Source organism: Eucyclogobius newberryi, unplaced genomic scaffold (assembly GCF_026437365.1).
Source record: "Eucyclogobius newberryi isolate DKJ021-1_F unplaced genomic scaffold, fEucNew1.0.hap1 SCAF_1, whole genome shotgun sequence".
NCBI classification, from domain to species: Eukaryota; Metazoa; Chordata; class Actinopteri; order Gobiiformes; family Gobiidae; genus Eucyclogobius; species Eucyclogobius newberryi.
In genome coordinates, this window is record NW_027315723.1 from 5,723,674 (window position 1) to 5,738,948 (window position 15,275).

A 15,275-nucleotide genomic window follows, 5' to 3' on the forward strand; every position below is an offset into this window, starting at 1 on the left:
TATGTTGTTGTGACACAAAATTGTGTGGGATACTGCATCGATGTGTGTAGTAGTAGTAGTAGTAGGAGTAGTAGTAGTAGTCGTAGTAGTAGCAGTCATAGTAGTAGTAGTAGTCGTAGTCGTAGTAGTAGTAGTAGTCGCAGTAGTAGTAGTCGTAGTAGTAGTAGTAGCAGCAGTAGTAGTAGTAGTCGCAGTAGTAGTAGTCATAGTAGTAGTAGTAGTCGCAGTTGTAGTAGTAGTAGTAGTCGCAGTAGTCGTAGTCATAGTCGTCGTAGTCGTAGTAGTAGTAGTTGTAGTCGTAGTAGTAATAGTCATAGTAGTAGTAGTAGTAGTAGTCGTAGTCGTAGTAGTAATCATAGCAGTAGCAGTAGTAGTAGTCGTAGTAGTCGTAGTAGTAGTAGTAGTAGTAGTAGTTTTAGTAGTAGTAGTCGCAGTAGTAGTAGTCGGAGTAGTAGTAGTAATCGTAGTAGTAGTAGTCGTAGCAGTAGTAGTAGTCGCAGTAGTAGTAGTAGTCGCAGTAGTAGTAGTAGTCGCAGTAGTAGTAGTAGTCGCAGTAGTAGTAGTCGCAGTAGTAATAGTAGTCGCAGTAGTAGTAGTAGTCGCAGTAGTAGTAGTCGCAGTAGTAATAGTAGTCGCAGTAGTAGTAAAAACTGTTATGCTTTTTTATAACTTTTTAAAGTGATATTTACATTTTATGCTTTTGAAGTAGCTTCTGTTTCCTTGTAGTAGTAACAAGTACTATCACCTGCTTTATCTTTTATTGACTTTGTTTGACATACATTTATTTAACATGGAAGTATTTCCTTGTTGTCAAAGGTCTAGTTATCAGCTCTTTCCACAGAAAACCAGAGAACCATGAATATTTTAGAGAGAGGAAAAAGAGAGAGGTTAAGGAGAACGAGAGAAGAGGAAAGGAAGGAAGGAAGGAAGAGAGAGCGAGAGCGAGGAGAAAAGGTGAGAAAATAGTGAGCCTGGAGAGAACGACAGAAAAGACAGAGAGAGAAAGAGGGAGACAGAGGGGCAGAGAGAGAGAGAGAGAGAGAAGGGGAGGAGGAAATAGAGTTTCCACTGTTGCTGCACGCTGTGGACATGTGCCTGTGTGCTGTGGGTGGGCAGGGCTAAACCGGCGCAGAGCTGTGGGATACAAGGGACAAATGGAGAAAGAAAGAGAAAAAGAAAGAGAGATAGAGAGAAGACGGAGACAGACAGGTACAGAGAGAGAGAAGACGGAGACAGACAGGTACAGAGAGAGAGAAGACGGAGACAGACAGGTACAGAGAGAGAAGACGGAGACAGACAGGTACAGAGAGAGAGAGAGAAGACGGAGACAGACAGGTACAGAGAGAGAGAGAGAAGACGGAGACAGACAGGTACAGAGAGAGAGAAGACGGAGACAGACAGGTACAGAGAGAGAGAAGACGGAGACAGACAGGTAGAGAGAGAGAGAGAGAGAGAAGACGGAGACAGACAGGTACAGAGAGAGAGAAGACGGAGACAGACAGGTACAGAGAGAGAGAGAGAAGATGGAGACAGACAGGTACAGAGAGAGAGAGAAGACGGAGACAGACAGGTACAGAGAGAGAGAGAAGACGGAGACAGAGAAGACGGAGACAGACAGGTACAGAGAGAGAGAGAAGACGGAGACAGACAGGTACAGAGAGAGAGAAGACGGAGACAGACAGGTACAGAGAGAGAGAAGACGGAGACAGACAGGTACAGAGAGAGAGAGAGAAGACGGAGACAGACAGGTACAGAGAGAGAGAGAAGACGGAGACAGACAGGTACAGAGAGAGAGAAGACGGAGACAGACAGGTACAGAGAGAGAGAGAAGACGGAGACAGACAGGTACGGAGAGAGAGAGAAGACGGAGACAGACAGGTACAGAGAGAGAGAAGACGGAGACAGACAGGTACAGAGAGAGAGAAGACGGAGACAGACAGGTACAGAGAGAGAGAAGACGGAGACAGACAGGTACAGAGAGAGAGAGAGAAGACGGAGACAGACAGGTACAGAGAGAGAGAGAAGACGGAGACAGACAGGTACAGAGAGAGAGAAGACGGAGACAGACAGGTACAGAGAGAGAGAAGACGGAGACAGACAGGTACAGAGAGAGAGAGAGAAGACGGAGACAGACAGGTACGGAGAGAGAGAGAAGACGGAGACAGACAGGTACGGAGAGAGAGAGAAGACAGAGACAGACAGGTACAGAGAGAGAGAGAAGACGGAGACAGACAGGTACAGAGAGAGAGAGAAGACGGAGACAGACAGGTACAGAGAGAGAGAAGACGGAGACAGACAGGTACAGAGAGAGAGAGAAGACGGAGACAGACAGGTACAGAGAGAGAGAAGACGGAGACAGACAGGTACGGAGAGAGAGAGAAGGCGGAGACAGACAGGTACAGAGAGAGAGAGAAGACAGAGACAGACAGGTACAGAGAGAGAGAAGACGGAGACAGACAGGTACAGAGAGAGAGAAGACGGAGACAGACAGGTACAGAGAGAGAGAGAGAAGACGGAGACAGACAGGTACAGAGAGAGAGAAGACGGAGACAGACAGGTACAGAGAGAGAGAAGACGGAGACAGACAGGTACAGAGAGAGAGAAGACGGAGACAGACAGGTACAGAGAGAGAGAGAGAAGACGGAGACAGACAGGTACAGAGAGAGAGAAGACGGAGACAGACAGGTACAGAGAGAGAGAAGACGGAGACAGACAGGTACAGAGAGAGAGAAGACGGAGACAGACAGGTACAGAGAGAGAGAGAGAAGACGGAGACAGACAGGTACAGAGAGAGAGAAGACGGAGACAGACAGGTACAGAGAGAGAGAGAGAAGATGGAGACAGACAGGTACAGAGAGAGAGAGAAGACGGAGACAGACAGGTACAGAGAGAGAGAGAAGACGGAGACAGAGAAGACGGAGACAGACAGGTACAGAGAGAGAGAGAAGACGGAGACAGACAGGTACAGAGAGAGAGAAGACGGAGACAGACAGGTACAGAGAGAGAGAAGACGGAGACAGACAGGTACAGAGAGAGAGAGAGAAGACGGAGACAGACAGGTACAGAGAGAGAGAGAAGACGGAGACAGACAGGTACAGAGAGAGAGAAGACGGAGACAGACAGGTACAGAGAGAGAGAGAAGACGGAGACAGACAGGTACGGAGAGAGAGAGAAGACGGAGACAGACAGGTACAGAGAGAGAGAAGACGGAGACAGACAGGTACAGAGAGAGAGAAGACGGAGACAGACAGGTACAGAGAGAGAGAAGACGGAGACAGACAGGTACAGAGAGAGAGAGAGAAGACGGAGACAGACAGGTACAGAGAGAGAGAGAAGACGGAGACAGACAGGTACAGAGAGAGAGAAGACGGAGACAGACAGGTACAGAGAGAGAGAAGACGGAGACAGACAGGTACAGAGAGAGAGAGAAGACGGAGACAGACAGGTACGGAGAGAGAGAGAAGACGGAGACAGACAGGTACGGAGAGAGAGAGAAGACAGAGACAGACAGGTACAGAGAGAGAGAGAAGACGGAGACAGACAGGTACAGAGAGAGAGAGAAGACGGAGACAGACAGGTACAGAGAGAGAGAAGACGGAGACAGACAGGTACAGAGAGAGAGAGAAGACGGAGACAGACAGGTACAGAGAGAGAGAGAAGACGGAGACAGACAGGTACAGAGAGAGAGACTAAACCAGGACTAAACCAGGACTTAACCAGGACTTAAACAAGGACTAAACCAGGACTAAACCAGCACTTAAACAAGGACTAAACCAGGACTAAACCAGGACTTAACCAGGACTAAACCAGGACTTAACCAGGACTTAACCAGGACTAAACCAGGACTGAACCAGGACTAAACCAGGACTTAACCAGGACTAAACCAGGACTAAACCAGGACTAAACCAGGACTTAACCAGGACTAAACCAGGACTTAACCAGGACTAAACCAAGACTAAACCAAGACTAAATCAGGACTAAACCAGGACTAAACCAGGACTAAACCAGGACTAAACCAGGACTAAACCAGACCTAAATGAGTAAATAGTGAATGTATTTCTGGACATTTGAGATTATTTGAATGACATGCAAACCGCAGAATCTGATGCGAGTAATCAGAAGGACCATGATCAGAAAGAAATCTGATTATTACATGGTCACAGCAGATTTTTCTGTTTACAAGTCATTTTGAAAACGATGTTAATAATCAGATGTTAGTGAGCATGTAACCGCAGCCAGAGTCGAATGCATCCTGACTCACTCTTTGGTTTGATCTAGCTGTATTGTGAATCCTGTCTTTTGCAATTGGACGTACCCGCCTCTCGGTCCCGGATGATTGACAGGGCAGGGCTCTGGGGGGCGGAGTCTTCACTCACAGAGTAGCTGTGTTCAGCCTGGATATCTGCAGCGAGATATACGGCTTATTCACTTTAGAAACACTGGCCAATGTTGTCATATCGTCGTTTGAACTTGATTTAGTCTTAATACTTGAGTTTGAAAGGCTTCTCCACTCACAGCAGGAATGCTTTTCAAGGAATATGGATTACTTTTACTTTTTTGTTTGGATAAATAATTTTGTCAGGCAAGAGAAGAGTGTTGGGGTCGTCCGCTGATGAAATGGAGATTTTGGAAACCACAGTTTTGTTTAATATAAATAATATAGATGACATCACATTAAAATGGTGTCCAGAATTTACAACAAACACATTTTTCTGACCCTTTGAACATTAATTCAACAAAATATATCTGTTCTCATAGTTGTACTTGTCAAATGATAATATATGTGACATTAGAGTAAAAAAATGCTGGAATAAAATGATGAATTATTATTATCTTCGCTTTTAGTAAATTGAGTTCAACTTGTCATCGGTACTTTAAGTTCCTTAAGTTTAAGTCTCCTCCGCCACTCGCAGCCCTGCACCTGCTGCTGGTCAATCAAGGATTTAGAAAAGGAAATGTTGTAAAATGACAGGAAACTCGAGTTCACGTTTAAATCTGAGCCAACTTTCTGTAACTTCAGACCTGGGCCTGGTTTGAATTCAAGTCTGGTTTATTCTACATGTGAGAGACCACGCAGTGTAACTTCTGCATATGTGTACTTGATGTTTGAGGGTGTAACACCTTTTCTCTGTCCTGCAGTGTGAAGCGCCTTTGTTGTGAAATACAAAATAAATTGAAGTTTCAAGCTTTCTCCTCTGTTTTGGTTTTTTAACATTTAAATGAATATCAAAATGTGTGTGCTCTTATTCTTAACACGTCACTCCAGGAAGTGCACATTAAACTGAAGATGCAGTTGTAGTAGCAGTAATAGAAGTTGTTGTTGTAGTAGTAGTAGTAGTGGTAGTAGTAGTAGCAGTTGTAGTAGCAGTAGTAAAGCAAGGCAAGTTTATTTGTAGAGCACAATTCACACACAAGGAACAGGAAAAAAATGCATTAAAATCATGTCTGTGATTTTTATGCATTTTTAATGCATTATTTTTATTTTATAGTAGTTATAGCAGCAGTAGTAGTAGTTATAGCAGCAGTAGTAGCAGTTATAGCAGCAGTAGTAGTAGTTATAGTTGTAGTAGTAGTAGTTATGGCAGCAGTTGTAGTAGTTATAGCAGCAGTAGTAGTAGTTATAGCAGCAGTAGTAGCAGTTATAGTAGCAGTAGTAGCAGTTATAGCAGTAGTAGCAGTTATAGTAGTAGTAGTAGAGTTCAGCACAGACCTGGGTTGGTGTCCAGCTCTAGATGTAACATTGAGGGTCGGTCATTTAAAAATGGCCGCTCTAAAAGATGATCGTCAAAGAAACTGCTGAAGAGGTCGCTGCTGAAGTCCTCCATCTGATCTCCAGAGAACGGCTGCAAACCACACAAAGGGATTTGATGACCTCACATGGAAAAATAATATTGAATAAAAGCTTATTTTTTTGTTGTTGTTGTTGATTATGTGCAAGTGTGATTGTGATTAGATTTGTACTTCTTTATAGATCAAGATTTAGCGTTCAGTGCACATTTTAAACATGTTCAGCAGCATAATGACTTGAGAGATGACTGAAATATGTTCAAATATGTAAAACATGTTTAAAAAAAGAGCTGGATATTGTGTTGTTCGCAGTAGGGCTGTAGTCCTTTAGCTCGCTCGATGCTGTCATAGACAACCGAGATTTTTATTACTCAACTAACGGCTTTATTGGGGATATAAGGCTATACATTAACCACAGCAAAAAGCAGGAGGCATGGAATGAGTTCAACCTTTATTCCGTACATAATGTATTCTAAAAGTCGCAATTTACAAAAGGAATAATTGTGGACTAATCTAAAACATAATCGCTCATTTGTCAGCTACGAAAATAAACATAACTGCAGCTCTACACTATTTAACTGTGCACCAACAGACATGTCAGCGTCAGATTGATGCTGTAGCCGAGTCTGTTGAAGTGAATAAGGGGCGTCTGTCTGATGCATGAGTCACAGAGGATTTATAGGGACATTTGACACAGTGACGCAAACCCGCAAATAATGGACAAACAATATAAACAAGGGACCGGGACTTAACAAGGACCGGGCCAAGATTAAACAGGGACTGAAGCAGGACTGAGCCAAGAGCAATCCAGGTTTGAAAATAGGTTGAAATGTGATAAAACCGGGACGATAACCAAGACCGAACGAGGACTGAAGCAGGATTAAGCCAAGACCAAACCAGGACTGAAGCAGAACTGGACTAAGACTGCACTGGGTCTCATCAGGAGTTAAATAGAAACTAAACTGAACAAGCACTAGGACTAAACCAGGACTAAACCAGGATTAAGCCAAGACTAAACCAGGACTGAAGCAGGATTAAGCCAAGACCAAACCAGGACTGAAGCAGAACTGGACTAAGACTGCACTGGGTCTCATCAGGAGTTAAATAGAAACTAAACTGAACAAGCACTAGGACTAAACCAGGACTAAACCAGGATTAAGCCAAGACTAAACCAGGACTGAAGCAGGATTAAGCCAAGACCAAACCAGGACTGAAGCAGAACTGGACTAAGACTGCACTGGGTCTCATCAGGAGTTAAATAGAAACTAAACTGAACAAGCACTAGGACTAAACCAGGACTAAACCAGGATTAAGCCAAGACTAAACCAGGACTGAACCAGGATTAAGCCAAGACCAAACCAGGACTGAAGCAGAACTGGACTAAGACTGCACTGGGTCTCATCAGGAGTTAAATAGAAACTAAACTGAACAAGGACTTGGACTAAACCAGGACTAAACCAGGATTAAGCCAAAACCAAACGAGGACTGAACCAGGATTAAGCCAAGACTAAACCAGGACTGAAGCAGGATTAAAGGTGCCATAACATGCTTTTTTTCACGTTTCGTAGTCTATCCTAAGTGTATAATTGATAATAATAAGTGTTGTGCATCACCCTTAACATAATAGTTAAGGTTGAGGGGGGATAATGACGCGTGCTTGCCCTTATGACGCGGTCTTGCCCCACCGCCCGTCAGTTTGGAGATTCGAGGAAAGGAGATAGTCTATAATATAGCTAAACACTGCGGGAATCAATCAAAAAAACACTCTGGGTACATATATGAAGCACAAATAGCAATGTAAGAAGGTTAAAAGCTCTGAAAAGTCGATTTTGCATGTTATGGGACCTTTAAGCTAAGACGTCTCATCAGGAGTTAAATAGAAACTAAACTGAACAAGCACTTGGACTAAACCAGGACTAAACTTGGACTAAACCAGGTCTATACAGGGTCTGATTCCAGTTCAAAACAGCTCGGTGGACTAATAAACTCCTGTCCTAGAGCTGAAAGTTAATCTAATTATTAAGAAATGATTCAATATGAAATAATAACTTTAGTTTAGAATAATGGAGGAGTTCAAGTATCTCGGGGTCTTGTTCACGAGTGAGGGAAGGATGGAGCGTGAGATCGACAGGCGGATCGGTGCAGCGGCTGCAGTGATGCAGTCGCTGCATCGGACCGTTGTGGTAAAGAGGGAGCTGAGCCGAAAGGCAAAGCTCTCTATTTACCGGTCGGTCTACGTTCCTACCCTCACCTATGGTCATGAGCTTTGGGTAGTGACCGAAAGAACAAGATCGCGGATACAAGCGGTCGAAATGAGTTTCCTCCGCCGGGTGGCTGGGCGCTCCCTTAGAGATAAGGTGAGGAGCTCGGCCACACGGGGGGAGCTCGGAGTAGAGCCGCTGCTCCTCCACGTCGAGAGGAGCCAGCTGAGGTGGCTCGGGCATCTGTTCCGGATGCCTCCTGGGCGCCTCCCTCGGGAGGTGTTTCAGGCATGTCCCACCGGGAAGAGGCCCCGGGGAAGACCCAGGACACGCTGGAGAGACTATGTCTCTCGGCTGGCCTGGGAACGCCTCGGGATCCCCCCGGAGGAGTTAGAGGAAGTGTCTGGGGAGAAGGAAGTCTGGGAGTCCCTGCTCAGACTGCTGCCCCCGCGACCCGGCCCCGGATAAAGCGGCAGAAGATGGATGGATGGATAATGGTTAACAGGTCAATAAACAGGTTCCAAAGCATCACATGAGCTGAAATAATAAGTTTAACGACTCAAACTGAGCCACATGTGCATGAAAATGATGCGTAAACGTGTAAATGTAGTGTTTTTGATTAAAACACTCCTTAGTCCATAAACGCACCACATCAAGATCCTCAAGCGGATTCACTTCAGCTTCATCCAAGTTACATTTCGTAAAAGTCTTTCCGTCACGTGACTTTTGCGATCCAAACAACTCATCAAATCATCTAAAGAATAATCCATTATCAATATGATCACTATTTGCAGCCCTGGACTACACTAGGACATAAAACCACATCTGAAAAGCAAAAATAGGCGAAAACTAAGCCAAGACTTAAACAAGATAAAACCAGGACTAAATCATGTCTAAAACACGGACTAAGCCAGACAACTTTGGCAAAAATACTAAAGGATTCTGCTGAAGACAAAGGACACGCTCGATTCTGATTCATTCCAATGGATTACCGGTAGTTTCATATGTTATAGTTTTGTCAGTTGTGAATTCATTTCTATAATAAGTATCTGTGACTTTTAAATCAGATGCCCTTCCTTCCTTGTTATACTGTATCCAAGTTTGGGACTAGAAGGATGTAAAGCTTCCAGCCTAGTATTAGAAATAGCAGTCGTTGTAGTGGCTGAAAACCTATAACTGGTGCTACTACCAATACTACTGTTACTACTACTACTCTACTTCCATTCACAAAACGTTAACAAAATGCTAAAAATCTCTCAACTCAGCGTTTCAGGCCTCCGCTGCAGCGTGTAGTCCTGAAACTTGACTCAAACAGAGTGTCCTTGTCCTTTTTCTGTGGGTCGCACTAGAAAATATCCCTTTAAATGCCGCACCCCTTTAAGTTTGTCCCGTTTGGGAATATGGGTCAGGCAAAAATAAACAGTTTGCAGCTAAATTGAGAAGATTGGCAGCATTAAGGATAATAAGAGTGGACCAGTATAAACAGCAAGAACCAGTTACTATAATTGAAGTTATTATAAACAATTAGACTAAAAGAAACTGGGCTTTTTATTCTGTCTGCTTTTGTCTTGAACGTGTTACTGACTTGTGCAAACATGTGCCCGACACTGCACGAATGTCAAATGTTCTGAAATGCTCTTAGACTTCTTTGCATTGGAATTTCACATGGTCCAATTTGATATAATGTATGTATGCAACACAGGGAAAGAGCCTTAAGTTATGTTTTGTCAAGATTTAGTGAAATAATTATGTTTTGGTTGTGTTGCAGTTTTAGTAGATACAAATGTCATGTCAATTTAGTCGACTAAACTATAGTAGTTTCAGTCAACAGACAAATATCAGTTCATTTTGTCAGTTTTAACCAATGAAAATGGATCTGATTTTAGTAATTGTTTTAGTCATCATGATTATTTATTACTTTTTTATTTGGTTTTTAAATTACAAAAAAATATTGAATTAAGATTTTTGTCCACAAATTCAACAGAGGATTCATACAATACACTATTGTTGCCAGAAGAGGGCGAATGGAATGAAAATTGATCGCCATTTGCCAGTTTGTAGTGAAGGCGATTTCAGTTCTGTTTGGAGCGAGTGAAGGTGTGTTTTTTATATTTATTTTGTCTTTCTGTTTTTAAACTGAACAGAACACAACACACAGTGAACTAAATTAAAAGGAAATTAATGACATTTTGAAACATACAAATATTCTGAACAACTACTATTACAACTACAATTAGCCAACTACTACTACTTCTACTACAACTACTACCACTACTTCTACTACAACTACTACCACTACTTCTACTACAACTAATACCACTACTTCTACTACAACTACTACCACTACTTCTACCACAACTAATACCACTACTTCTACTACAACTACTATCACTACTTCTACTACAACTACTACCACTACTTCTACTACAACTACTACCACTACTTCTACCACAACTACTACCACTACTTCTACTACAACTAATACCACTACTTCTACTACAACTACTACCACTACTTCTACCACAACTACTACCACTACTTCTACTACAACTAATACCACTACTTCTACTACAACTACTACCACTACTTCTACCACAACTACTACCACTACTTCTACCACAACTACTACCACTACTTCTACTACAACTACTACCACTACTTCTACCACAACTACTACCACTACTTCTACTACAACTACTACCACTACTTCTACTACAACTACTACCATTACTACTACTACTACTACCACTACTCCTACTACAACTACTACCACTACTTCTACTACAACTACTACCACTACTTCTACTACAACTACTACCACTACTCCTACTACAACTACTACCACTACTTCTACTACAACTACTACCACTACTTCTACTACAACTACTACCACTACTTCTACTACAACTACTACCACTACTACTACCACAACTACTACCACTACTTCTACCACAACTACTACCACTACTTCTACCACAACTACTACCACTACTTCTACTACAACTACTACCACTACTTCTACCACAACTACTACTACAACTACTACCACTACTACTTCTACTACTACTACTACTACTACTACTACTACTACTTCTACTACAACTACTACCATTACTACTACTACTACTACCACTACTCCTACTACAACTACTACCACTACTCCTACTACAACTACTACCACTACTTCTACTACAACTACTACCACTACTTCTACTACAACTACTACCGCAACTACTACCACTACTACAACAGCAAATACAAATGTTTTTTTTACAACTGCTACGACAATATTCATAATTAACTCAAAATAAAATAACAAAATAACACATTGTCAGTATTTTTCCTCTATTCTCCCAAATGAAAGACAGAGTAAGACAATGATACGCTGGAATGAATCTCACAGTTAATAATAGTTTGGATTCATTTATGATTATGACGTCTGATTTGTTGTGGTCTCGTGCTCAGCCTTTAGACCACCACCAGTTTAACGACACGACGGGGAAATGGGCCATGAAGAGTCTGACTGGTTTGTGCCGCTGTTGTAATAATTTCCTTTTCTTTTAACTCGAGGAGAAAATAGAACCTTCAGACTATATTTATTTAGTCTCAGCGTCGTCGTGTTTTTATTGGTTAAGTCATGGTTTAGTTCTGTGGTTTTCATCTAGTCTCATTTATTTTGTCGCTGATTGTGTCATTGTGACCAAGTTTTCATAGAACCAAAGGAAAAATAGAAGAGAAATGTTTTTTTAAAGACATGTTTTACTTGGTGAGTCTACAGTATATTATCATACGTTGTCATTCTTAGGACTAAAACCTCTTAACTTAAGTAATTAAAAAATAGGGCTATAAAAAATTCATCCTTGACTGTGATGATCTGTTTCTTTTGCATTTCTATGTTTAAACACGCCCGTTTTCCTTTTTCAGCCCCGGTCCTGCTCTGAGTGAGAGGTTTTAACCAATCACAGTGAAGTGTGACTCTCAAAAGAAGCAGATGGCCGTAGTTACTTCTTTAAAACAGGACAAAATTGATAATGGATTCAAATTTGACTGTTAATTGAGTATATTGTCTGTAGTAGTAATAGAGTTGTGATTAATTGTATGGTCTATTCACATTTGAACCTCAACAAGAGACATTTACAGGCACATTTTAGAATATTCCTAAAATATCATCTGAATATCATTATCAATATAAAAAATAAAATCTATATACATACATATTTTTTGTCAATATCTCCCACCATATATTGTGTATATTTCTGCACTATTTTTTGATCATGTTTTTTGTTAACCGTTAATTTATTGTCAATATCGATAAATGTCAATTATTCCTTTCTCATTTGTTTTATTCATCCATGCAAATTCTTATACCTCCATATTTTCTTTTATTACCTTACCTTTTATTAGACTTTATACTAGAATTAAAATTATACTAGAATAGACTCTTTATTGTGTATTAAGAGCTGTCAATTTATAAAATTTATTAAAAATAACTCGTAAAAGTTTTGTCATTTAACCTGGAAAATTGCAGTTTGATCCACAACAATGAAGCGTCTAAATTTAGCCCAAAGCTTTTCGATTTTTACAGTGTGTCACCCGAGGGAGACATTTGTCCAAAACATCTTCTAACCTTTGGATCTCGGTCTAAACCTGGATCCGAACCGTGATCACGTGAGTCTTTGTGGCCGGGGCTTAGTCTGGACTCAGAAAAGCCGGACTTTCCTTGAACCGCCTAGACTCAGTGAACTCCGTGCGTTCACTGTGGAGCGTCTCACATTCCAGCTATGTAGCCAGCAACCAATCAGAACGCAGTGTGAGGAATTTGAACCAATGAGGGGGTAGGATGAAAAGGAAGAGGCTGGGCGTGTGGACGGCTGGAGCACAGGGTTTGAATGGAGCAGTTTAGGCAAAAGTTATGGCAAAAATTAGGTGAAAAGTAAAGGAAACAAAAGATTCGGTTTTGGGAAAAAGATGAGACGGAGGGAGAAGCAAACCGGGATTAAATCAAGATCAGACATGGGCTAGAACGTGACTCAGATAGGACCGACGAGGGCTGATAAAACTATAGAAAGGTGTACAAAACTGACCACACAAGGACTTAACCAGGACTAAATACTCATGTCCAAATCAGGACAAAAACAGGACTAAACACAGGACAAGACAGATACATTCGGAATAAAATCAGTGCAAACCAGGACTAAATTATGACTAAACAAGGACAAAATCCAGTCTTCATGAAGAACTAAACTCTGGCTGTATTATTGGCTAGTAGAAGTAGTAGTAGTAAAAGTAGAAGTAGTAGTAGTAGTAGTAGTAGTGGTAGTAATAGTAGTAGTAAATTGAACAGAATAATTAAATTCAGATTAAAATGTGTGTTTTATTTAATTAGATGAAGTAATTTTGAATCATTGACATTTTGAACAAATTATTGGAAAATGTGATGAAACATTGTATAAAAAATGTGTTCGGCCAATCAACTAACCTATGACTAAATCCAAAATGCAATCACTTATGACTACAATGGCCCACACTACTGCTTTGAATTAGAAAACCACAAAACGCTGTCTTTTTTTCCTAGACCGAAGACCAGACCAGAGACCAGATCTGACCCAAGTTCTGGTCTAAGTGGGTCCAGAGAAGGTCTTCATTTAGACTGAAACCACAACAGACATGGGCTGAATCAGAGACAAGAATAAACCAGGATGTGAACAATTCAAAAGACTAGAATATAAAGACAAACGCTAGAAAACTATGAAAATTACAGCTGAACTTAAACTGGACTATTCTGTGAATGAACTAAGTAACTAACTAAACTATATGTTGACTAAAAGGTGTCTTTAGAATTAAATAGAATAAAAAATATTAGTCTTAGTGGTAGTCTTGAAGAATATATATTATGATTTGGTCTGTTATATACTTTACAATAAATTACACTTGTGGATCCTTATTTTATTCTTTGGACTGTTTAAATCACACTATTGACCTAAAACAATGAAATTCTGCAGACTTCTGGTTTGAAAACAATGGTTGTCATTTCTGCCTGTGCTTTTATGGTACACAACAGTAAATCTAGGCTTGTCACAATAATTACAATATCTAAACTTATCATTTCATAATTCTTATTTTTGAAGAGTCAGTATTTACCGTTTATACATTTTCTTTGTCATGTTTTGTTATATTTTTGTGGTATCATAAGATTTGAGCAGTAGAGTTTTCTTATACAGTACTAACCAAACAATATCGTACTTTGTGAAGAGGGTTTACTAGGATAATCCCGCTTTATGGTTATTGTATCAGTGGCATGAAGTAGTTTTAATATGAACATTTATTGTACCACCATTGTATTTACCACTAGAGCACCAAGTAAGACCATTGCAGTGGGCGTGTCTGGGGGGTCAGGGGAGGGGACATGGGGAGAGTCAGAGCAACCATGCATGAACCACTGTAAATACAACTTTGACAGGATAAATGGGAACAAATACCAATGAAAACATGATTTAAAGCATTCTTACATGTATATATAAAAAGACAAATCATGCTCTTTTTGGGGGCCTATTTTGAATTAGATTATTTATGGTCATTTTAAATATCAATATTGGTTTGAAACAGTTAATAGAAACAGGAACCTGCAGAACTGATTAGCCTCTACATCGTGACATTTCACCAAAGTTAGTGTTAGGAAGAAAACATTACATACAGAATACTAAATAACTGCAATAAATGTATTCTGTAACGTAATCTAGTCTCATCAAAGTACTGAAAAACTGGAATTTCTTTTGAATCTCACATGCCTCAATACCGAGCAGGGATCAAGGGAAGATGTAAACAGAAATGGGCTGAGCAGGACAATGCAGGATTATTCAAACAGACATGAATCAATCCAAATACAACTGTGAGTAAGTTAATGGAACATCTTTATAACATTAAAACATCTTTGAATAAAATAGTTATAAAATAAGTGTCCTTCAAACCCACTTTCTGGTCACTCTGCTTAATAACGGAGTGTTGTGGACACCTGGACCATGTCTGTTCAGCTGCTTTGGTTCTCACCCTCTGAACCCGATCATCACCTTCACCTCAGTCTTTCATTAACAACAAAAACGTGTATTTGGAGATAATGGAAAACACTAAGAGCAAAACGTTAGAATCTGTCACCAACCACTCAATATTTGTCTAGTTTGAATTAAGTTATAAGTGGTTTATTGCAATGTTATGCCACGGTGTCTAGTTTAATCCCAGGTTTGATCCTATAGTCTTGGTTTATGAAAACACTTAGTATAAACCAATAGT

At 40.7% G+C, this 15,275-nt stretch overlaps 1 protein-coding gene across 2 annotated transcripts in view; it reads right to left on the reverse strand.

Annotated features, from left to right (window-relative positions):
• Window positions 1-15,275, reverse strand: part of creb3l1 (cAMP responsive element binding protein 3-like 1) — a 37,066-nt gene that overhangs the window by 19,689 nt on the left and 2,102 nt on the right. Inside the window, exons 2-3 of one of the 2 annotated variants that reach the window (XM_072445438.1) lie at window positions 5,711-5,843; window positions 4,316-4,402 (exon numbers count right to left, since the gene is read on the reverse strand). In XM_072445438.1, the coding sequence (XP_072301539.1) occupies window positions 4,316-4,402; window positions 5,711-5,843 (220 nt within the window). The remainder of the gene's footprint in view (window positions 1-4,315; window positions 4,403-5,710; window positions 5,844-15,275) is intronic. The other variant, XM_072445507.1, reaches the window with a different exon arrangement.